General features: G+C 37.7%; 3 protein-coding genes across 3 annotated transcripts; 2 read left to right on the top strand and 1 right to left on the bottom strand.

Moving 5' to 3' along the window:
- The first annotated feature begins 569 nt into the window (after positions 1–569).
- On the top strand, positions 570–1625 carry LOC118857405 (trace amine-associated receptor 6-like). Its single transcript, XM_036768092.1, has one exon. It carries the CDS (start codon positions 570–572, stop codon positions 1623–1625), a length of 1056 nt encoding a protein of 351 aa, XP_036623987.1.
- A 17078-nt stretch (positions 1626–18703) lies between these two features.
- LOC118858272 (cytochrome c oxidase subunit 7B, mitochondrial-like) lies at positions 18704–19022 on the top strand. The gene has a single exon (XM_036768765.1). The coding sequence runs from the start codon at positions 18746–18748 to the stop codon at positions 18986–18988; it is 243 nt and encodes an 80-aa protein (XP_036624660.1). The 5' UTR covers positions 18704–18745; the 3' UTR covers positions 18989–19022.
- Positions 19023–20539: 1517 nt separating this feature from the next.
- On the bottom strand, positions 20540–21571 carry TAAR5 (trace amine associated receptor 5). Its single transcript, XM_036765986.1, has one exon. It carries the CDS (start codon positions 21569–21571, stop codon positions 20540–20542), a length of 1032 nt encoding a protein of 343 aa, XP_036621881.1.
- Between the last annotated feature and the right edge of the window lie 3614 nt (positions 21572–25185).

Genomic DNA, 25185 nt, shown 5'->3' with positions numbered 1-25185 from the left:
CTGTTCACACCTTACACTACAGGGATTCTATCTTCAGGGTTTTTGGTAGATGAGGCTCCTTTGGCAAAGCTCCTGAAAGTAAAATGTGCTTTGGGCATTAATCTAATCTGACAACATAGGGGAGGCAACTCTAATAAAAGGTGATTTAGCAACCGCATATTCACGTCATATCTCCCAGCTTTTGACAAAGACAAGCTGTTCAAGGTACAGAACCAGAAGATTAAGAGGAAACATTATCATAGGAGCTGGTATGGCATTTCCTCTGCTTATGTGCATCCAAAGTAGATGTGCTAACAGTTAATAATTTGATTTATTCTCAGTTATTTACTGAAAACATTGAAAATACAGTTATAGGTTCGTCTTGCGATTATACATAATAATTTGGAGTTTATAGATGAAACAGGAAAGGATCATGATGCATTCAGGTGAGGTAATAGGGAGAACTTTTAGACATAAATTTAATTTAAATAATTTTAACTTTTTAAATGTAATGTGTCTTTTTTGTAGGAGAATTGAGAATTTCATCATCATCCAGAACACAGATACTCCAAGTTTCCAGGAGAAGAAGCATGAGTCACAGCTCTGAGTCCCAGTCTACAGCTGTACAGCTCTGCTTTGAAAATGTAAATGGGTCCTGTATTAAAAATCCCTATTCCCAAGGATCCCGTGTGATCCTCTACGTGGTTTTTGGCTCTGGGGCTGTGCTTGCAGTATTTGGAAACCTCCTGGTAATGATTTCTATCTTTCATTTCAAGCAGCTGCACTCTCCTGCCAATTTTCTCATTGCCTCTTTGGCCTGTGCTGACTTTTTGGTGGGAGCCACTGTGATGCCCTTCAGCATGGTGAGGTCGGTGGAGAGCTGCTGGTATTTCGGGGAGACTTTCTGTACATTTCATAGCTGTGGTGATACAGCATTTTGCTATGCTTCCCTTTTTCATTTGTGCTTCATCTCCATTGATAGATACGTTGCTGTCACTGACCCTCTGGTCTATCCAACCAAATTCACAGTGAATGTTTCTGGGCTGTGCATTGCTCTCTCCTGGATTATCCCCATTACTTACAGTGGTTCTGTTTTCTACACAGGTGCCAATGATGATGGATTGGAGGAAGTAATAAGTGCCTTCACCTGTGTAGGGAATTGTCAGGTTTATGTGAATCAAAATTGGGTGCTGGTAGATTTTTTGTTGTTCTTTATCCCCACTCTGGTTATGGTCATTCTTTACTCTAAGATTTTTCTTGTAGCTAAACTCCAAGCTAGAAAGATTGAAAACACAGGTAGCAAAGGGGAATCTTCATCCTCAGAAAGTTACAAAGCTAGAGTGTCCAAGAGGGAAAGGAAAGCAGCAAAAACGCTGGGCATTGCAGTGATTGCATTTCTAATTTCATGGTTACCCTATTCTATTGATGCATTGATTGATGCATTCATAGGCTTCATCACGCCTGCCTATATTTATGAAATTTTAGTTTGGTTTGCTTATTATAACTCTGCCATGAACCCCTTGATTTATGCTTTCTTTTACCCATGGTTTAGGAAAGCAATAAAACTGATTGTAACTGGGAAAATCTTACAGGATAGCTCTTCGACCATGAATTTATTCTCTGAGCAAGGCAAAGGATTAGAATAAGGAATTTTATAATATATTCTCATGTATTCCCGATTTCTGAATGTATGGGCAATTGCTACATAATTACAAAGAGAAACATATAAAAAAGAAATAATCTTTCAAAAGAGGAAAAAAGAAATCATCTAAAATTAGACAGGCCAAGTCATAAGGCTTCTTAGAGTGTTTGAATGTGTGGATTTCCTGATCACTGCTGCAAAAACTTTTACTGACCTAAATTGTGCAGGATTAACTAAGGATCCCATATTCTTCATGATGATTTATCTTGGGGATGCCTCATTTTCGTCCTCCAGCCTACTGACCTTTTGTTTTATATGGTCTGTCCAGTCAAGCTGGACTACTTGTTTTACTTACACAAAAATCCTTCTCCTACCTTTTGTGCCTTTTCATGGATTGTCCCCCATGCCTTTAATGATTTCCCTCCTGAGCTCTGTGTCTTGGAATCGCTACCATTGTACTTCAAAGAGTCAGCTCAAGCACAGAACTCCATCCTTACTACATTTCCAGTTGTGTATATATATACGCACATACATATACACATGTGTGTATAAATGCATTAAATACACATACGTATATGTATACGTGTATTACATATACATATAGATGTGTGTATATACATGTATTTATATATGTATATTATATATACATATACATATATACTTATATATACATATACATATATACACATATATCTTGTATTTATTTATCTTTGAACATTGTGCATCCTACCATTACCACCACCACAACCTCTCCCTAGACTAGAACAATTGAAGATGAGGGTTTTCTTGATTTTTGTACTTGTATTCCCAGTATGTAGCATGCCTGGAATATAGATAGCACCCACTGACTGATTCTTTTTCTGGTGTGAAACCCTAAGCCATTCTCCCTTCTATCTACCCCAGAACCCTTCACTCTTCTGTTTTCCTCCCCATTCCCTGTTATTTGTGAAATATCATAGCATTGTCTATTCCTCCTCAGGCTCAGTCTTTTGGGGGCTAGCTTTACTTACTTGTATCCTTGCTCTGTGTCATTTTCTACCTGAACAACTGGACCAATATCCCACCAGACTTTCAGCCTGCACATCAACCACATGCAGACCCATGACATCCTGTCTTATTGGTCACATTTGTCTATTTTCTGTCATCCTTCTTACATGCTATGTTCAATATATTTTTCTTTTCAGAATAAATATTTGCCTTCAGTTCAAGTAGCAAGAGCTATTTGAGTCACAGGGTCAAAGTTCAAGTAACAAGAATTATTTGAGTCAGAGGGTCAAAGTAAAAAATATAATAAATAAATTAAATGTAATAAATAAATTAAAATAAAAAAATCTCTAAGAGATCAGGATTGGTATCTATGGGATATTTTGAAAATATGTGATTTTTTTGTCATTTCAGTCACCCAATAGGTAAATGTTTTCTCATCTCCCAACACTGAAGTGTGAATTATCAATTATTTGGCATATTTGTTACTGATGAGTCCTTGATCCCTTTCATTAGTTCATTTAGTCAAATTTGTCTTTAAATTTTTTCTTGAGTCTCCCTTTTTCATATAATAAAAATAATTTGTAACTACATTCTGAGATTACTTTTAGTTAACTTTCAAAGTCAGTGTTTAACTTATTATATAATTTTTATTGTTTTATAAGTCATTCAATAAATTCAGCCAATAAATACTATATATTCCTGGGTTAGGTAATAGACATAGTGGAAAATACAAATAATTATAAGGAATTTCCTTTGTTCTCAGCAAAAGTATAATCTAGGTGGCAATAAAAAGGAAGAAACATGTCAATGGAAAGAAGGCTAAACATGGAGTCAGCAGACCTGAATGCTATCTTTGTCGCCTTGAACACATCACTTAACCTTTTCTGGGCCTCATCTCCATCTATAAGATATGAGAATTGAATTAGGTGACATCTAAGGTCACTTACAGCTCTAAATCTATGATACTGTGAAAAATTTAACAGAGAAATTATATGATTAGCATATAAGATAGGCATTCAAGGTCCTGCACAATCTGGACCTTACCTATGTCTCCATATCTTCTAATACTCCCCAAAATAAACCTTCTCCACCATTGAACTGAACTTCTAATATGTTCCTGAAACAATATATGCACTTCTATATCTGTAGGTTTATTCACATCTTTCTTTTTGTTTCCCTTTATATGTCAAGCCCCACCTTTCATTTCGGGTTCAGCTAAAATCCCACCTGATAAATCCCTCAACCTCTGCTTAGACTAGAGCCTTTGGGGATCAATCATCCTGACTCTTATACCCCTCACTGTCTGAATAAAAGACAGTATTAAACAACTTAGAGATGTAGCAATGGCAAGTGACTTGTCCAAGGTTATATGGATAAAAATGGCAAACCTAGGATTTTACCCAGGTTTTCTAATACCAAAGCTATTGTTCATATCACTGTATTATGCTGTGTGCCTTGGAATCAGAGTCATAGTGTTGTCCCTCCCTATTCAAAGAGTCCTTCTATAAGATCTTGTAAAAGTGGTCATTTACCCTCTGCTCAAATGTCTCCTATGTCCAGGAATTCTGCCTCTGGAGGTAGCCTAGTCCATTTCTGGATGGTTCTGATAGAAAGTTCTGCCTTATACTTTAACAGCAAGCATTCATATGGTGCTTTAAAGTTTGCAAATCACATTACAAATATTATCCCATTTGATCTTCGTAACACCCCTGGGAAGTATTTTAAAGATGAGGAGACTTGAGGCTGAAAGAAGATTAAGTGGCTTGCCTAGGGTCAAGTATGTGAACTCAGGTCTTCCTAACTCCAGAACCAGTATTCTTCTCTACTCTAGCCAGCACTTAGGCAGCACTTTAAGGTTTATAAAGTACTTTACATGCGTTATTTCATTTTTTCCTCCCAACAACTAGAAGGTAACTGCTATTATTATCCTCATTTTATACATAAGGAAACTGAGGCAGATAGAGGTTAAGTGACTTGTCCATGGTTACATAGGTATTAAGCATCTGAAACTGGATTTGAACTCAGGTCTTCCTAATTCCAAGTCTACTTTTCTATCCACTGCACCACTTAGTCTCATCCTAGGATTGACCCAAAGTGTGTCTCTTAATTTTCACTCATTGGTTCTTGTATTTGACTCTGGATCTAACCACAAGAAATGGCAGCCCTTTTGTTACAGACCATCCCCTCCCCCCCCCAAGAATACAATGCATACTTCTTCCTTTTCATAAAAAAACTATTTCTGAGAGCAAATTAGAAAAATAACCATTATTCATATGGTGCTTTAAGGTTTGTGAAGCACTTTACATACATTAGCTCATTTGATCCTCACAACTACCCTGGGAGGCAAACGCTATTATTATCCCCATTTTACAGATGAGGAAACTATGGTAAGAGAGGTTAAGTGACTGGTCCAGGGTCACATAGCTGTTAAATATCTGAAGCAAGATTTGAACTCAGATTTTCCTGACTCCAAGGAGTCAGTTCTTTCTAACTCCAAGTCTAGCTTTCTATCCATTGTGCCACCTAGCTGCCTTCAACTCCATTCAGCTTCAATGCCAGGTATTGAGCTATCAGTTATACAGAACTGAATCCTTGATAGCCAATAAAAATTGACTCAAAAACATGCCTCACCCCTGTTCTGAAAGCATTCCCTACTCATTCTGCTATGGTTTGTCACTAACCACTTTAGCCACACACTGAATATAGACAAGTTACATCTTAATGAATAATAGATTCTATCTGGCGAGGCCATCATTATGAAGTTTTCTACACGCCATAATATAAATTGCTGTTTATATGAAAATAACTGCTTTGACAACAAGGGGGTGGATTCTGTATGCATGTGTTTATATATTTTTTGCATAGGGACTTTACAGGAATAAAGAGGAAAAAGGCAAAATTCCCCTTGGCATCTCTTTTACTTCATGCCATAATTCTTATTTCTTATTAACATTTTGGGAGAAGTTCACACTTTTGCCATATCAAACCCAAACTTAATTCTCCCTCTTCTGTGTATCTCATCTCCCATCCAGGTTGAGCCATTTGCTTTTCCTCACATAAGCCATGACCTTTCCTGGTTTTGTGTCTAAACTTCTATTGTTCTGCTCTCCTGAACCTCCCTTCCACCACTTTGTAACCTATATGAATTCTACCCATTCTTTAAGACTCAGTTCAATTACTCTTCTCCATGAATCCTTTTTTGACTAATCTGCACTAATCTTTCTTTTTCTGAATTCCTAACATACATCTAGAAATTATCACATAGTGTAACTTTTTTTCTCTAACTGGTTATTTGTGTTCATCCTAGTTCCCCAACTGAACTATAGGTTCCATGCAGTCTGAAGCCTTCTTTAACTCCTCTTTGGAGGACACTGGATGAGGATGAAGAAGGAGAAGAAAGAGAAGGAGCAGGAGCAGGAGGAGAAGAAGAAGAAGAAGAAGAAGAAGAAGAAGAAGAAGAAGAAGAAGAAGAAGAAGAAGAAGAAGAAGAAGAAGAAGAAGAAGAAGAAGAAGAAGAAGGAAAAGGAGGAGGAGGAGGAGGAGGAGGAGGAGGAGGAGAAAGAAGAAGAAGATGATGATGATGATGATGATGAAGAGGAAGATTACCACTGAGAGTGTCCCCAGGAATCACAGCTGGACCTAGAAGAGCACCAGGTACTGTGGGACCACTGCGTGCCACTTCCTGGGTGGTGGGAAGATGGACCTGGACAGTACAACACAGTACAGCCTACATAGTAGGTCCATATTATGGCATTCTAACAGACTCTTTGCAGAACTGTATTTTTTTTAATCATTAGACTTCAAGTCAAAAGAGGGTCCAGTTCTAGATTTACCATATTCTAGCTGCATTATTTTAGGTAAACATGAGTGCTTTGAATCTTTTTCCTAAATAAAAGGACTATCACATTCAAAATTCTATAGGTATATCAGAGATTTCCAGTGAGGATCAAATTAACAGTGTATGTTACCCTATTAAGCATCTACTAAATGCTAAACACTATGCTAAGGGCTAGAGATACAAAAATGGAAAAAAACAGTTACTGCTCTCAAGGAACTCACCCATCTAATGACAGGAGACAACATGCAAAAAACTACATACAAACCAAGCTATATACAGGAAAAATTAAAGATAATAGAAGGCACTTAGCATTAAAGGGGATCAGGAATGGTTTCTTGGAGAAAATAAGACCTTAGCTACTCTGTAAATGTGAACCATTAGTATTATTCTACTCAACTATTTGCTAAAGAAAATACCGATTTGTCTTTCCAAAAAGAGAAAAGAAAAAAATTAAAGAAGTAGGTTTGCAAATAAAATGCCTTGTGAAGAAACCCTAAGTTTTTATTTTGCCTTTAATTTCTTAGACACAAGATTTTTTTAAAGCCACACCACTCATTAAAAATCGACAGCAACAAAAAAGCTCTTAACCATACACACCATTCTGTTCTCCTTTGGTGGGGAATTCTTTCAACCTCTTGGAAGAAATACACCCATCAGCAGATGGGCCGATGACTGTGGGTCAAAGATAGGATGCCAAGCTGAAAGTAAAGAAGTGCATTAGCCTGCTGAGGAATCTGCTTTCAGTGATAGCAGAAGCAGGCTCCTGAAGTACAGATTTGGTTTTTTATAATATTTCAGGCTCACTTAAGTACAGAGTCAGTCAGTATCAGCAGCGTTCTATGACAACAGATGAGTAAATCATTTCACAAGAGAGGGAGAGAAAGAGAGGGATGAGTCAGGGGAGAAAAGAGGACTGTTTGGAATGCAATGGCAAGATTTACCATCAGAATAAGAAAATACTCCCTTTCCAATGTTAGGAGACAAGGGAAAGGGAGCTAAATACTTAACATAGTTGTGAAAGCAGTCCATTTACACAAAACCACAGGGTCTTTTATCCAAGGAATTGTTACAGCAGCAGATGAGACTATTCACTTTACCATATCTTTGTACGAGGGTTGGGAATTTCTAATATTAAGCCACCAGGTGGTTGGGTGATGTTTATATTGATCCATCAAGATGTGAAATGATTGTAATTTCTATTCCCCTGGCTCACATCTTCTAGAACTAAGTACAGAAAAGAAAAACATTGGTTTCCATTTATCTATTTCTGACAGAGCCCATACATAGAGCATCTGGGCCTGAACTCAGAAGACTCATCTTCCTGAGTTCAAATCTGGCCTCAGACACTTATTACTTCTGTGACCCTGGGCAAGTCACTTAACCCTGTTTGCCCCAGTTTCCTCATCTGTAGAATGATCTGGAGAAGGAAATGGCAAACTGCTTCATTTTCTTTGCAAAGAAAACCCCAAATGGGGTCACAAAGAGTCTGACATGACTGAAATGACTGAACAACAACATACTCTAGACTCCCAACATATCAACATGCTAGCAGACTGAATTCTCCAATTAAGGAAGGGTACCCCCATTCAGGCTTTTAGAGATTCCCCTGATGGGTGGAGATATTAGTCTCCAATGAAATCAGCTCAAGCCACCATTCTGGTGTGTTCACCCCAATATCAATTGCCAGTGTTTATAGCACCTAGTTTCATTTAATCAAGTAAAATAAATCATATTTTAATAAGCGATATTTACTACAAGAAATAGTAAGAAAATAAATGCAAACATTTCCCCAACATCCAAGGGCACAGTCTCCCCTATGTCACATTAGTAATTAAGGAGAATAGGCTCAAAATTAAAATTTTCTACATACCATCCTATTTCTGAAATACCTTTCTATATGTGGCATGACTGATGGATAAGTTACTGAAGCACCCTCTTGGCAGCATTATGCTCAAGTGAACAGGTTGTTTGGGGCTTTGCTTTTCACCATCGGGGTTGGCCAAAAAATTTGTTGTAGACTCTAGGTCCAGAGCCTCTAGGAACTCATCATTCTGACCTTTCAAAGTTCATAAAGTTGAAGCCACCTCCAATATTCCACCTAAAAGCAAGAAAAACTGAATAGATAGGGCCACATCCCTGCCCAAGATGGAAAGGGCCTGATTTTCTGCTTTTGCTACTCAGGCTTACAGAATATCTTTCTCATCTCAACAGTAGCCAGGCACAAAAGAGCCAGAAAAGAACCTTGTTTTGGCTGGTGTCGACCTTTTGAATGCACCCCAATTCCAGCTCAGCAGTCAGTCAACAATCCATCTCTTCACCGCGTGGCTAGCTGGATAGAACCAATCATAGAATGCCTATGCATGTTTCTAATTGAACAGGGCCCTTCCGTTGTACTTCATCATGCCTTTTGAGAAGCAGGATCTTCAGCATCTTGTATATGGGTTAGCAACAGGCAGAGAGCACACTACACGTACTCTGAAGATGAGGTGCTACTGGCCAGATCCCATTACATTTATAAGAAAATGGTCTTGTTCATCATATTTGCATGCTTCCAGTACCCCACTAAATTAGAGAGGATGCTAAGTTTTGTAGATATTTAGTTCATTCATTCACTCACTTAATATTCAGTAGGTATCTATGCAAATGAAACAGTACCTTCTCCCAACTGGGGGGATACCACACGTACCCAGAAAAATAATAACCCTTGAATTTTTCAGGAGGGAAAAAGCAGACCCCAATTAGCAAGCTTTTCCCAATCTAAGCCCATTGTGAAGATCCCCATGTCCCCACACTGGCTCATCTCTTCTCTCCTATAGAAATGCTCTTCAGCTGTATTACATCCCACCCCTCTAAGATGAGAGAGCATCCCTTGGTTCCCCTTGTCCCAGTTCTTCCCGGTCAACACTGCAATCCCCTTCTCTTGACTTCTTGGCTGCCCACTATAGAGGTAACTAAGTGGTGCAGTGTATAGAGCTGAGTTCAAATCTAGCCTCAGATACTAGCTATGTGACCCTGGACAAGTTACTTAACTTGTCTGCCTATTTTGTCACCTGTAAAATGAAGGCATTAAGAGCACCTATGTTGCAGGGTTGTTGTGATGATAAAAGTGCCTAGTATTTGTAAAGCTCTTTTCAGACTTTAAAGCAATACATAAATGCCAGCTATTAATATCATTCTGATGCCAATAGACAATAGGACTGATCTCTTCACTCTTCAACCTTGGGCATGGTAGGTATAGAAGGAATAAATGAGGGTTAAATTGTAACATCATGTATTTTAGGGAGGTTATACTATGATATACCACAGTCTTAGGGGGTATTATTCTGAACTCCCTTAGCTCCTGCCAAGAACAGGTGCACACACCATAACTGCACTAAAGTGATTGTTCTGCCAATGTTACCAATACACCTAGGTCACGGTAAACTTGCCAATGAAGAAATAATAAGATAATGGTTCTGACAGAAGGTTGTATTGAAACAACTTCAGATAAATAGTTGTATTACATACAAGTTATTTTTAGATACTTAGAATATTTACTGCTCTATTATCTGTATAAGAGAAGAGTGCTGTTGGATATTTCTCTTGCAGACTCTCAAAGGTTACCAAAATGCATTTACTCTGACTGTTCTTATTTTTCTGTTTTCAATAAACTCTCTATTATTTCAAGAACTATCTTCAAATAGGTTCATTCCAGCTTAACAATATGTATCACCCACTTCCCTCTGTATTCCAACACCGGCTAATGCAATCTTCTGTTCTTACCTCCCACAAAAAAATAAATAAATCAATTTGGTCCACATGTGGGATGCTGAAAGTTAGTTCATGGTATCGCAGTTCAACTTTTCCAACTTTGCCTATCTCTGGAGTCTTGAAGTTGTCTTGATATCTTTTGCCCCTTAGGCTCTTTTTTCAATCTTTTGATGGTCTCCATTCTTTCTTTCTTCCTGTAGTTCAGTCGCTTTACTTTTTATGTAAAAGTAATATATATATATATATATATATATATATATATGTATTATTCTTTATGGTTATATTTTTAACCTCTCTTGTGATTCTGTTTCAAGTTTTTACAGGTAAAATAACCAGCTCGTCTATAAGGTTTTTTTAGGAATACTTCAAATAATCTGAAATAATCTTTTTTACTCAATATCCATTTTTTTCATAGACTATTAGGCTCAGGTTGCACAATATTTTCTTTTGGGCTGCAGTTTGAGTGCCATTCCTTTAATATATCAATCCATTCCTTTCCTGATTATTTGTAATTACTGAATAATTCTGTGTTCAAATTGTCTTTCCTCCATTTGAAAGTCTTTCTGCCGGCTGCTTGAAAAGCCCTTTGCTCATCACTGAAATTATTAAATATTACGACCACGTATCTTAGAATTTGAATTCAAGATCCTCCCCCCTCCGGTAGAAATCTGTGGATTCTCTCAATCGATACTTTGTTATATTTATTCAGAAGTCTGATACAGTTTTCTTGCAACACTTCTTGTGTTCCACTATCGAGTATTTTGTTTAATTCATCCTGTTTTGTCTGGGAGTGTTATATTATGTTAGCTCTGTATGTCCTGTTTTCAAAATTAGTTGCTTTGGCTTACATAGCATTCATTTATTGTTTCAACATTTTGCCTTTTGTTTCTCTTCTGCCAAAATTTCCTCCACCTCTTGGAAGGTTTCTCTTCAAAGTACACTGTTTTTTCTCTCACTTCTTTAGAGAGACTTTGCAGTCATGGGTGCAATTTTTCTTAATCTATGAATTCCATTTTATAATTATAGATTAAGTCCTCTATTTTCTGAATTGAAAGTTCTCTTTTTTTACCCAAATTCATTCATAATATCTTCCTTTATCAGTTTTATTTCTCTTTTGAGCCATTCAGAGGCTTCTTCTTATTGATCCATGATCTCTGGTGGGAACATTGGACTCATTCTATCATCATCCACTATTGGTTCACTTTCCTTAATGCTGTAACATTTACTATTTGGTTCCTTTCTGTAGTTTTTCTGAGTTTTCCTTTGGATTTTTAGAATCATCTCCGTTGGTTTATCTGATTGCATTTTAGGTTTTTAATGTAGTTTTTTTCTCTTGATATTGATATCTTTGGTGTTTCAGCTTTTTTCTTGAATTTGCAGTCACTCATGTTCTGGACATTCTTTTTATTAGTGCCGCAAACCACTTAACACTTGGCTACAGGGGTGGCTCAGTCTTTTCAGATAAGTGATGTGAAGTTCACTAGCCTGGCTTTCTGCTCTCAGAAACCTTCAGGTTTGAAGCTGGTCCTAGCTTGGTTTCCAGGAGCTTTTCTCTTTGGATCAATGTAGTCACATGTGCAGGCCCATTTTCTTTCATAATATTTCCTTTCCTCCTCAGTTCTCCCCAAGTCAAGTCAAGATAACAAGCATTTATTAAGCATTTGCTATATGCCAGGTACTGTACTTAACAATGAAAATACAAATAAAAGAAAAGAAAATGAAATAATCTCTTCCCTTAGCTTACATTATGATAAAGGAAGACAAAACATGAAAGGGAGATGAAAAGGGGAAAGGAGAAAGGCAACCACTTATTCGGATGCATGATGGCAAAGTCTAGAGAATGAAGCATGGCCTAGACTGGGCAAAACCCACATCTGCTTCTTGCAGAGTGGAGGTGAGATGGGGGTGTTTGGGTGGGGTCACTAAAAAAAAAAGGGATATCTCTGCCAAATGACCCAGAGATCTGAGTCCCTAGGCAGGAAGCTGCTTATTTTCAGCCTGCTTAATTTTTAATTATTGTTGTTCATCCTTCATTCTCAAAGAGGACCAATGACATCAGAAGAGTGATGTCTTGATTTGCCCATGAATTGGATTTAAGTGAGGCAGAGCTGCTCAAAGTCATCAGCCTCACTCTCCTCCACAGTCATAGGAGTCCAGCGGCAATGCAAAGACAAAAATGCCTGGAGATGGCCCAGACTCGGTCTATTGCTTCTTGTGGGAGCCCAGGTTGTTTGAGGGAACAACTCAAGCAGTGGAGCCCCTGTTCTGAATAACTTCTGTGGTGTGGGACTGATCTCACTTCCATTTTGAGACATCTATCCTTCATGCCTCAAGTAGAAACCAGCACAGATTCCTTCCTTCATACCTCCCTCTGCTTTCTTTCATGTGACTAAGTAGAGTTGATATCAACTGTTTCTTGGAGCATTAAGGGTGTTTGGGTAAAATTATTAGAACAACCTTCCACTTAGCTTGTGCCAGCTGATAGGGGAGTAGCTCAGGGTAAGTCCTCTAACAATTAAATGTCCCTGGTGTTCTTGATTCATAAGATTACATCCTGACACAGACACAGTTTTATCTTATCTTAAAGATTTAATTACTATATATCTGGCTTATAATTTCTTTGCTTGAGGGTTGGAGTGTTGAAGGAGTTTGGACCACCATCTTGCTTCATAACTAGGAATTTTTATACCTGGAGCCAGAGATAGAAAAAGCACCCCGATTGTGGGGTGGGAAGCCAGAGACCCTGGGACACTAATGCAAAATAAGGTAGAGTTCAACCTTGTAGGTCATCTGGTAGTTTCCAATATCATCTAATCCAGTCCAATAAGGATCTATTAAGTATCTGCTATGTCCAAGACACTGTGCTGGATAAAGAGAACACAAAGAATAAGAGGAAAGCCAAATTCTACTGGTAAAAGCTTATCTTCTCCTGGGGGCATACAACAAGTCAAATCAAGACAATTTGAGCAGGATGAGAGATTTAACAACTGAGGGAATCAAGAAAGCCATCCTATAAAAAGTGGCAACCCCCTGACTAAGTGCTGTGTCTCTCTGTCTCTGTCTCTCTGTGTTTCTGTCTCTTTGTGTCTGTCTCTGTCTCTCTCTCTCTATGTGTCTCTCTCTGTCTTTCTGTCTTTCTCTCTGTCTCTCTTTCAGAAAAATTGACCAATACATAAAAAAATTTCATGCCCATGAGTCCTCCTCTCCTCATTGCAAAAGAACAGATGGAAATGTCTCCTCATATTTCTTTTTGAAGACCTAAGTTGTTGGAGGGGTTTTTTGTACATTTTTTTAACATTCAGTTTTGATTGTTTTGTAGTGATTGTTTTATATATACATTGCTGTAATCATTATATATATTGTTTTGTTGGCTCTTCTTACTTCCCTTTTCAACAGTTTATGGAAACCTTCATCATTTGTTATTGTTATATTCATAAAAATTTTTTAAATTTAATTTATTTTTCATAAACATTTATTATCTCTCAATCAGAATGACTCCCAGACATAAAATAAAATAAATAAATGAAGTCCTTATAACAAATATTTACAGTTAAACAACACAAATTTCTACATTGGCCATGTTCAAAACTATGTAATTCTGAATTTTAAGTCTGTCTTGGGTAGGAGGTGGTTTCTGCATCTCATCTTTAGCCTTATAAGAAATATATATTTTTAAAAGGCCTACTCTCTAAGAAGTCTCTGAAAATGTGGCTTCTCTGAAAGGACATGCTACCAGTCCTCATACCTTAGTGGTGGTGGGCATAAGAACCCAAGAACATGTGGGTATGGCTGTGCCCTAGAAGTTCCCTGCATCTGGTATGATTAAACAAACAGTAGCTAGCCTCCTGCTTTCCTTTCACCACTGACTCTATCAGAACTGTCAATTTGCTAATCCCTGAAAGTTTCTATTGGTTGTTATGCTAGACATAGCAGGCTGGAAGGTCTGCTGCCAAATGATAATTAACATTAGCAGTGATGTTGATGGAAAGTGAGAGAAAGCATAATCCCCTTCTCCTATGGTTGCTCAGGTGGCATTTAGTACAAGGTCACAGTTCAGTTTGAGGATGCTTCTTTTCTCTGGATAGTCATCAGTTTTCTTTGTTTTGGTCCATAAAAGTAATGTCACGGAGTCATTGAATTTTAGAGTTGGAAGAGACCACAAGAGCCATTTAGACCAATCAATATCTGAAAGGAATCCTCAGTGTAACATACCCCAAAAGTGGGTATACATCCTCTACTTTAACACTCTTACAGAGATAACCATTTCATTTCAGACAGTTCTCATCATTAGGAAATTATGTTTCGTTTCTCTTTCTTGGAATCAAGCTTAAATTTGCCTCTTTCAAGCCCTTACTTCTGTTTTTGCTCTCTAGGGCCAGGGTCTGGTTTTAGAACCTTTGTTTACTTTTGTCTCAATTAGAAAGCTTTTGGCTAATGTTTAGGAAATAATTACTCCTTTTATAAATGGTGTAGAGAGGAAGGCTGTCTGCTGTGTGGCTTACGGTTTGGGGATATGTGGACTCACTCAGTTTTGAAGTATTTTGTCATATGAATTGGAAGAAGGCAGCTTTTGGTTGTCAATTTCACTATGAGGGCATTTTACACAGGAGAAAACTAGTGGTGTCCTTTCTTCTATGATAGTATACAAACAATTCTCCAGGGTAGGCCTCCTCCTTAAGGGTAGAAACTAACTTCCTTCTTTCCTTCCTTCCTTCCTTCCTTCCTTCCTTCCTTCCTTCCTTCCTTCCTTCCTTTCTCTCTCTCTTTTGCTCTTCCTTACTGTATATTCCCAATGCGTAGCATAAAGTCTGGGACACATTAGTCACTTGATTTGTTGATTATCATGCATACATGCTAAACTTCATGATAAAAAATCCCACATGTTTAATTTTTGCATTCCCATAGTGCTGAAAACAGAGTCCTTCACATAGCAGGGTATTTCATTTTATTTTTTTTTTGGCTTAGTAAGTGAATGAATGAACCATGTAATTGAAAATTAAGAAACAGTGAAAGTAATATGTGATTAAAATATTGAGGGTGCTTCACCACTTATTCTTACCAACTTGGAGTCCCTAAAGTGGACATTCAAGTCATAAATTCCTACAAATGTGTATAACAACAACAAAAAAAATTCTAAGCTCTCTGCTCATACTACCCTCCCTTCCCCCATACACACAACTCATTAGGAGCCCCATGACCCTTTGATATTAAAGGGGAAGATTTGGGGCATAGAACTACAGGGATATTTAGGGACATTGGTCAAATAAGGCAAATGTGTGCAAATTTATTCCATGATGGATGTGGCCAGGTTCACCAATAGACAGTGAGCATGGGTCTCCATGTGGTACATTGTGGGAACAACAGGAAAGACCCACTTCACTACAATACCCTAACCTCTGAAAAATACCCCTCTCCTTTAAACATCTGAGTGTATCTAGTGTGATAGGAAAAATCAATGTTGCTTATTCATAGAATAAAAGAGCTGGAAGAGATCTTAGAGATCATCTAATCCAACTCTCTACTTTCATGAATAAGGACACCGAAGCTGAACGAGGTAAAGAGACTTGCCCAAGATCATGCAAATAGTTATTGAAAGAGGAAATTCAGGCTTTCTTTCTTTTTTTTAAACAAAATTTCATTTAAAAAAAATTGACAATCTGTTTTCTCTCCCTACTACCTCCCTCAACCCATTGGTGAAAAAAAAGAAAAATGAAATCTTTGTAACAAATATGCGTAGCCAAGCAAAACAAATTATTGTATTGACCATGGTCAAAAAAAATATGTTCTCATTCTTCACCATGATTCCATCACTCTTCCATCTGGAGATGAGTAGCAGGCTATGTTATCAATTCTCTGGAATCATGATTAATAACTGCATTGATCAGAGTTCTTATGGCTTTCAAAGTTGGGGCTTGTTCACCTGGTTCTGCTCACTTCACTGCATCAGTTCATAGGACTTTTTTCAGGTTTCTCTGAAACCAATCCCTTCATCATTAGGTATACCCCCAAGAGCATACCATTATATCAATGTACTGTAATTTCTTCATAATGCAGAATCATTGGATTGGGGCTAAAAGGGGTAAATTTGAATAGATGATGACTCAAATTATACCTCAAATCTGGGTGTAACTGAGAGGTGTAACATGAAGAGGAGCCCTTGCCTAATTAATTCATAATTAATGATTGTATAAGTAATAATAATCTCAACAAAATTAGCAAATAAGCAAACCAAATTTTAAGAAATAAAAACACAAACTCCAAACTATATTTATTAAGGAAAAAAGAATATAACCCTCAACATATAATAAAATATTTTATTTGTTCTTTGTTTCTTTTCAGATCTCTTTTATATCTATGTGTTTATGAGGTTTTGTTGTTGTAATTTTTGTGTAGCTGTAGTTATTTTGTGAGTTACGGCTCTATTTTCTTTTCTCCATACCACTTTGATTATCTTTCCATTTTTCTTCATATTCTTCATTTAGGGCATAGCAATATTCTATTCAGCAATTATAGTACAGTTAAATCAGCCATTCCTTAATTCTATAATGTGTTTTTTCCATACTCTTGCTATCACAAAGTTGCTATGAATATTTTTGTCCATATAAATTTTTCTTCTCATTTAATTATATCCTTCATATATAGCTTTAATAGGTATGTCACTGGGTCAGCGATTGTTTTTGTACACTTTGACATATTTTTCTAAATTATTCTACAAAAATATTATGACATAATTCTACCACCAATGTTACTGCATGTCCCTTTCCCCATAGCTCTGCCAACAATCATTTCTGTTGCTTTAAGTAATTCTTTCTAATCAAGTGTATATAATCTTTTGCCTCAAAATATATATTTATTTCCTTTATCTGAGAGTTAGAGTTTGAAAAAATAAGGTTTTTTTGTCATGAACTTAATAACCTTCAAAAATAGATAAATGTATAAATATCTAAATATCAGGAACTCCCAAGAAACACCCACTACCATTGCAAATCTTTGATCCTTCTATAACTCATAGTCTTTAGTAGTTCCCGGTAGCACTGAGAAGTTAAGAGACTTTCTCAGGGTCACACAACAAGAATATATAATAACAATAACATAGGTTAGCATTTACATAGCATGTTAAGGTTTGTGAAGCACTTTACAAATATGGTTACATTTTATCTTCACAAGAACCATGGGAGCTAGACGCCATTATTATCTCCATTTTACAGATGAGGAAACCACTATAGGGAGAGGTTAAGTGACTTGCCCAGAGTCTCGTGGCCGGTAAGTATCTGAGACTAAATTTGAACTCCAATCTTTCCGAGTCCAGCTGTCTGTTCACCGCACTCCCTAGTTACTCCTATATCAGAAATCAGACTTGATCTCAGTTCTAACTGACTTGTTCGCTATCCCTTAGAACATACTGCCTTATCTTATAGTAAGCTATACAACCATAGAATGTTGGAAACTGAGGTCTGGAATATTAATATCTGGATCACAGAGTTCATAGAGGGAATAAAATGTAAGAAGACTGGAAAGGCAGGAAGGAACCAGATTGTGAAGGGTTATAAATGCCATAGGATTTTATATTTGATCCTAAAGGTAATAGGGAGATATTGGAATTTGTCTAGTAGAGAGGGTGACATGATCAGATTTGTGCTTTTGGGAGGTTGCTTTTACAGCTAACTGGAAGATGGATTGGAGTAGGGAGAGACCTGAGGCAGGAAGACAGACCAGAATGCAATTTTAATTGTCCAAGCACAAGGTGATAACAGCCTGCAGGATGATGGTTTTGTGAGTAGAAAGAAGAGAATTATGTAAGAGATATAGCGAGTACAGAAGCAAGACTTGGCAACAAATCATATTTGTGGAGAGAGGGTGAGAGAAGAGCCAAGGATGTTCCCCAAATTTTCAGCTTGGGTAGATGAAAGGATAGTCATGACCTTGATAGTAATAGGAAAGTTTGGAAGAAGAATTTTAGGGGGGCAAATAATGACATTTTGAGTAGGAATTGCCTATGTGACATACAGTTGGATATACCCAAAAGGCAGTTGTTGATGCAAGACTGGAGATCAGGAGTAAGGTTAGGGCTAGATATATAGATCAGCACATTATCTACAAAGAGATGATAAGTGAACACATAAAGGGCGATGAAATCACTGAGAAAGATAGTATAGAGGGAAAAGAGAAGTCTCAGGACAAAACCTTGGGGTACATGCATAGTTAGTAGGTATGACCTTGAGAAAGAACCAGCAAAGGAAGTTGAGAAGGGATGGAGAGGCAGGTATGAAAACTAGAAGAAAGCAGTGTCACAAAAACATAGAGAAGAGAATGGATCCAGGAAAAAAGGGTGATCAATAATTTCAAAGGCTGCAAAGTTGAAGAAGTATATTTGACAAGTGACAAATCTTTGGTGACTTTTAAAATCCTATCTAACTACAAATCTGCCATCTTGGCATATTAAAATCTTATTTACTGGTTTCTTTTGACTTCTCGCAAGGACGAAGCACCGCGCTTGGCGTGCTGTCGACAACCTGAGTCCCCTGTGGTTTCTTCTGGCTCTTTTGGCGATGTTCCCTCTGTTTAGGAGGGCCTTGAGCCGCTTTTCGGTTCGCAGCTTTCAGCAAACTGTTGAAAGGCAGAACCACCAGGACAGGCTGCCTAATTTTCACGATAAGTATGGCACCCCAATATTGCTCAGTGGAGCCACTTTCTGTCTTGCCATTTGGGCATATGCGGCTACACAAATTGGAATTGAGTGGAACTTGTCCCCTGTGGGCAGGGTGGTCCCAAAAGATTGGAGGAGCCAGTAAAGGAGAAATTCCTTTTCATCAAAGCTGGCCAAAGCTGGCATCATTCTGGATTGTTCCAGAATTAACATAACGAAGTAAAGGTAGTCTGTTATCAACTGTAACGTGGCATTATTAATGTAATAAAATGCATTTGAAATAAAAAAAAATCTTATTTACTATGTACAAAATTTCATTTGGAAAAAAATGATGAAATAAGAAATTGAAGTAGGGAGAAGAGAATCTTTTTCTGAAACAGGGTAAAAAAAAGTTAGGGGTCAAAAAAATAAACATTGTCTTTGCTTACCTGATAAGTCATTAGAAATATAAATAAATGTTTTTTAAGGAGCAGCTACAATTTTTGAAATTCCCTATGAAACTGAAGATTGTTTAACTTTGAACAGGAATATGATTTTAGTACTTGGGGTTGTAAGGGAAATTGCTAAACTATGTAGTAGTGGGTTTTCATTCTTTGTAAGACAAATTGTAAAATGTAAGTTTAAAGAAAAAAAAAACAAAAGTCAAATTGGCAGTATGACTAAAGACATTAGTTATACAGAATGTCCTAACTGTTTTCCAGATTAACCAATTAAGGGATGAAGTGTCTTTCAAAATTGTGAAGTCCCTACTTAATGAGAGAAATTGCCTGATAGTAGGGAGAATAATATGTGGGAGGAAGTTAACCCTCACTCTAAAGCCATGGGTCTTAAAGATCAAATTGGTTCAGAGTAAGTAGTAGAAATGAGTGTTAAAATGAATGTTCCAGAAAGTAGGCATTCAAAGACTTGAACTATAAAGTGAGAGAATGACTATGGAAAATCTGACCAATTCAGAATCATAGATGTTAAGAGCTATCACCCCTTGCCTTCCAAACCCTCTCTCTCCTCACCAGCCTACCAAGTGAAAGTGATTCTCTCCTTACTCAAATTTCTCAAAGCATTTTGGTTTATATCTCTTTTCTTCACTCCTTTTCATGCCTTTCCCCCTAATAGATTGGAAGTTCCTTGAGAACAAGGGCTGTGTCCTATTTATCTTTATATCCCTGGGACCCTAGCACATTACTTTCCATGTGAAAGAGGGTTAATAAATGTTTTTTTAATTATTTTAATTTAATATAATTGGAATGATCTCTCATTATCTAGGGAAGAAATTAGGAGCAGAAAGATAAATTGGCTTGTCCAAAGTCACAGAAACCTTGGCAAAGACAGGGGTAGAAGCAGGTTCCCTGACTTCCAATTAATGACTGATTTGTTTTTTAATTTTACTTTCATCCATGAGATCTTTGAAAAGGAGAGAGAAAAGAGAGAAGCCAGATAACCAAAACTCTGTTTATTTTGTCTGGTTGACATTCAAATAGCAAAACCCTCATTTTTCTTCTCCTTTTTTTCTTTACTTCTATAGAAATTTTATGCCAGGAAAAGGAAAGCTTACTATGTTACTAATTTCAGAATCTTTCTTTCCCTGTCCCCAGTTCCAAAACTTTCCCTCTTGAATCTACCAAGACTCCTGGTCTGTGATGTTCTGTTACTCTCCTTTACCAACAAATAACCTGGCCCCTCCCTTGAGGAAAATTGGTCAGTCTTGATACAAGTCAATGGTAGGGGTCCTAGGGGAAAAGACTTCCCGGCTCAGAACAAGTTTTAAAGCTTTCCTGAACCACCTATAGGAAAATACATAGATCAGAGGATTGCATGCTGAGTTGAAGTAAGCAAACCAGATGAAGATATCAAAGACTAAAGGTGGGGTGATGAAGTTGAGGAGGCTGTCCACAAGGGTATCAATGGTGAATGGCAGCCAACATAAGAGGTAAATGCCCACTGCTATCCCTAAAGTCTTTGCTGCTTTCCTCTCTCGTTTAGAGGCCCCAATCTGACCCGAAGAGGTGCCTGTGCTCTTGTTCATGGTACTGATCTGCTGGGCCTGCCTGCTGGCCACAATGAAGATCTTCACATACAGGCTAATCATAATTACACAAGGGAAAAAGAACACAGGAAAGTTCAACCAGCCCCAGAATTTATTGAACAGCAGTTGACAGCTGCCCACACAAGGCATCTCATCCAATAACATGCCCAGTCCTTCCTCCACCACATCAGTGTAGAGGAAGAAAGCAGTGTATGCTGCAGGAAGCCCCCAACCCACCACTATGTATCTGAATGCCACCTTGACAGTGAACTTGGTAGGATAAAGCAGGGGGTTGCAGATGGCACAATGGCGATCAATGGAAATGAAACACAGGTGGAAAATGGAGGTGAGGCAGAAGAGTGTGTCAAGGTATGTATGCAACCTACAGAGGAAGTCCCCGAAGAACCAGCAGCTCTCTACTGATCGAACGGTGCTGAATGGAAGCACAAGGAGCCCAAGGAACATGTCAGCCAATGCTAGCGAGAGCAGCAAGAAATTGGTAGGAGTATGGAGGGCTTTAAAATAGAACACGGCAAACACCACAAGCAGGTTCCCCAGGACAGTAATCAACATACCTATGGCACAGGCCAGGTATATGATCAACTGGATGCCCAAAGGATGCAGGGTTCGAGGACAAGACCCATTCACCTGATAGCACAAAGTTACAGGCTGATCTTCAGAACCAAGTTCCTGGAGAGCACCCATTTTTGGCTTTTAGGCTGAGTTGCAGAATCTGAAAATTCAGTCCTCCCGCCTCACCCAGGAGCGCTGCTTTGTCTGTAAAATAAGCCAGAGAAAGGCATAGCCACTCCCTCACTCAAAGAGGCCTCCACCTAACACTCTGAGTGATTGTACTTGAATAACAAAGGTTTCCCGGAATAAGGGGGCTTTTTATTCAGTTTAGGCTGGGAACGTGACTAGGGGCTAAAATGCAAATGCCAAGGAAAAGTCTACATCTGCTTTTCTCTGGGACTAGAAAAGTAGATTATGAAAAAAGGACCCCGTGAAAATCGTAGTCGATTATTGGACCCGATTTAGATTCCTTATTCCAAATCCAAACAAGGAGCCATAATTTTTTTCCTTTTGATTGTTTTAACTAAATCAGTACCTGGTAAAAAAAAATTCCAGGCTCACCATTTGAGAAATTAGTGAGGTTGAGTCTAAAAGGATCAGGTTCAGAGGTTTCATTCAACAAATATGTCAACCGCTACCGAGCCCATTTCAATTACCCCAACAATTAAGGGATTAGAAACATGATTTCTATTCACAGTGCATGATTTCCAAATCCAGCATTTTGCTAGGATTTTCAGACTTTGAGGTTTTGCTAAGATTAAGGCAGGAAATGCAGATTAATACATCATGGAGCAAGGCAATGAAATTCTAAATAGATGGAACTGACGACTTCAATATTCCCGCTGTTCTAATACTTACTGAGGTGAAAATGGCAATCACCACTTTGGAAGAGTCCTTCCTGCATTCAGCGAGCTCTGTCACATTGTGAGTTCCTTCGTAGGGCTCTGCTTAGTTAGATGCATAGGTGAAATCCATTCATGAATTTATACTTCAATAGAAACTCGCTTCTACTATAGGGAGTATGGTATCCAATGAGCACGATACAGATTCTCAAAGGAATTGCTTTAAGGGATACACTTTCTGCCTATCTAGGCTCAGGTGTTTAAGAATCAAAAAAATCACAGTACAACATAACCATCAAGTGCCCAAACAATTCAAGTTGGAATTCACCTTTGCCTAATTTATTTTCAGGGCAACCCACAGGTTTTTTTTTTTCTTTTTGCCTTTATAGTCAATCATACATAAATTTCTGTCCAGGAAGGACTCAAGGCATAAAGCCTAGAAACCTCTGCTTTTCCCCAATTGATGATTAAAAAAAAAAAAAACTAGTACTTCAAGAGAAAACAGGCTTTAAATAGAAGCATTATGTGAAAATAGTGGGAAAGGCAAATGAATATTTCAAGACAAATACTAATGAATTTCTAAAACTGTATAAATTTCTCAAGCAGAAGAATCAACTCTGTTCAAAATAGGGAGATAATCAGCAAATTCTAACCAAGAAGAATATGGGAAAGATGATTAGCAAAATTTAGCAGAGAACACAGTCTAACCATGAATTAACAATTAAAAAGTAGGGAATATTTAAACCCCCTTGATATTTAAGCTTGTCATTGCTTTTCATGCTGTTTGACTATAATGAGAATCTTAGTCCTCAGAATTAAGAATGATTTCAATTTACAATCCTCATTTGGAATATAGGGTAAACAAGATAGAGCAGAAATAAAAGAAGGATATAGTTTTGAAAGCTGGAATTCAGAAATAAAGAATAAACCTCTGTTATGGTCCGTTTTCTAAATATTAAAGGAGCTATGAAGATAGAAGATACCTTGAAAATCAACCAATTCATTCCTCTTATTTTTATTATATCTTTTAAAAAAATTATTGACTGTTTTTATTTTTCATGCCAGTCTTTTCTCAGTATAGGGTATTCCAAAAGAGCATTGCTCCACTTCCTCTCCACTGCACTGAATCTTAGTTGTAACAAGTTTAAAAAAACTGTTAAATAAAACTATAAAACAGAATTGCCTTCATGATCAATCCCCTCCCTACTGAGTGGACAATCAACCACTATCCTTAGTGGGCAAAAAGTATGTTTTGTCATCTGTTCCCCAGGACCAAAACTGGTCACTTTGATCAGAATTTAGCTGTCTTTTAATGTTTTCATTTAATTATTGTAGTTATTTTGTATACTGTACTCCTTGTTTTATTTACTTTGCTGTACCTCATGCAAGTCTTTCTTGGGACGTTTCCTTGCTAAATCTGTTGTTTTCACAAGAATGGCTGCCAAATCTTATGTTCATTTTTACATACGTATGTCTAATGTCATTCTAAGGGTGTACATTGTGTGTAACACTTCACATGAGATTCAAATAGATTAGTTCAAATTCAGTGGTAGTTTGCCAGTCATTCAAATGATCTGTGCCTCAGTTCCTCTGTTTGTAAAATAGTTATGTCAGCCTTGTCTCTCAGCCTCACAAGAAGAGCATGAAGGTGAGAGGTAGAGTGATATGATGGCAAAAGGACTGGGCTAGAAGCCATGTTACCTGGATTTTAGCTACTCCTAACTGCTACTAATTGTATGGCCTTGGATATTTCAGGTCATTTCTCTGGGCTTTGGCATTTTCATCAACCAAATGGGAAGGCTGTAGTAATAGTTGACCCTTTTTTAACACTTGCAAAGAATTTCACGTATTTGATCTCATTTGATTCTTATGATAATTTTGTGAGGTAGATATTTGTATGTAATTATGGATATTATCCCCAGTTTACAATTTTTATGAGGAAACTGGAGCACATAGAGGTAATACAGTTAACTGCAGCCAAATAGGCCAAGCCTAGAGTTAGGAAGCTTGTTATCCTGAGTTCAAATCCAGCCTCAGTCACTTAATAGCTGTGTGACCATGGGAAAGTCACTTAACACTGTTTGCCTCAGTTTCCTTATCTGTAAAATGACCTGCAGAAGGAAATGGCAAGCCACTCCAGTATCTTTGTCAAGAAAACTCCAAATGTGGACACAAAGAGTCAGACATGGCAGAAAATGACTGTACAACATCAAAACAACAACAAACTGTGCGTTGTCATGATTTGATAGATCTAAAGATATTTTGTCAAATTTGTCAACAAAAGTATGATACAATGGAGAAAAGAAATGGATTCAGTATCAGAGGACCTGATCAAATTTTACCTTTTCCTCCACTCATACCTTGTGGTATTTTGGGACAGACACTTAATTTCTCAGGGTCCCAGTGCCCTCACTGGGAAAATTGAGAAGGTTGGACTAAATCAGTAGTTTCTAAAGTACTATTTAGGATTCCCTTTGAAGGTATACAGGCTGACCCTAAAGTGATCATGGTATGACCACAAAGGGAATTTGATGGAAAGTGTAAAATGGCAGAAAATGCCATATCCCATCCTCCTGGCCAGAGTCAATTGAGAATCTTAACTTCAACACAATCACATCTTCCCTTACCTCCCAACACTGGCACACTCCTACTCCCATTCCCAATTGTTTCTTCCTCCATTAATCAAACTACAAACCTCTCTATTATGAATCAGACTTCTGCCCCTTAAGTTCCTTGAGGGCAAGGGACTCTTTCTTTTTCTTATTTTTATCTCTAATGCTTAGCATAGAGATTTGGCACATTTGGTGCTGTTCAGTTATTTTTCAGTTGTATCTGACTCTTCCTGATCCCATTTGGGGTTTTCTTTGCAAACATATTGGAGTGGTTTGCCATTTCCTTCTCCAG

Source organism: Trichosurus vulpecula, chromosome 7 (genome assembly GCF_011100635.1).
Source record: "Trichosurus vulpecula isolate mTriVul1 chromosome 7, mTriVul1.pri, whole genome shotgun sequence".
NCBI classification, from domain to species: domain Eukaryota; kingdom Metazoa; phylum Chordata; class Mammalia; order Diprotodontia; family Phalangeridae; genus Trichosurus; species Trichosurus vulpecula.
This window is presented reverse-complemented; position numbering and strand designations above follow the sequence as displayed.

Excerpts from the sequence above, each read along its gene's own strand:
- LOC118857405 (XM_036768092.1), top strand. The coding sequence starts at position 570 with ATGAGTCACAGCTCTGAGTCCCAGTCTACAGCTGTACAGCTCTGCTTT.
- LOC118858272 (XM_036768765.1), top strand. The coding sequence starts at position 18,746 with ATGTTCCCTCTGTTTAGGAGGGCCTTGAGCCGCTTTTCGGTTCGCAGC.
- TAAR5 (XM_036765986.1), bottom strand. The coding sequence starts at position 21,571 with ATGGGTGCTCTCCAGGAACTTGGTTCTGAAGATCAGCCTGTAACTTTG.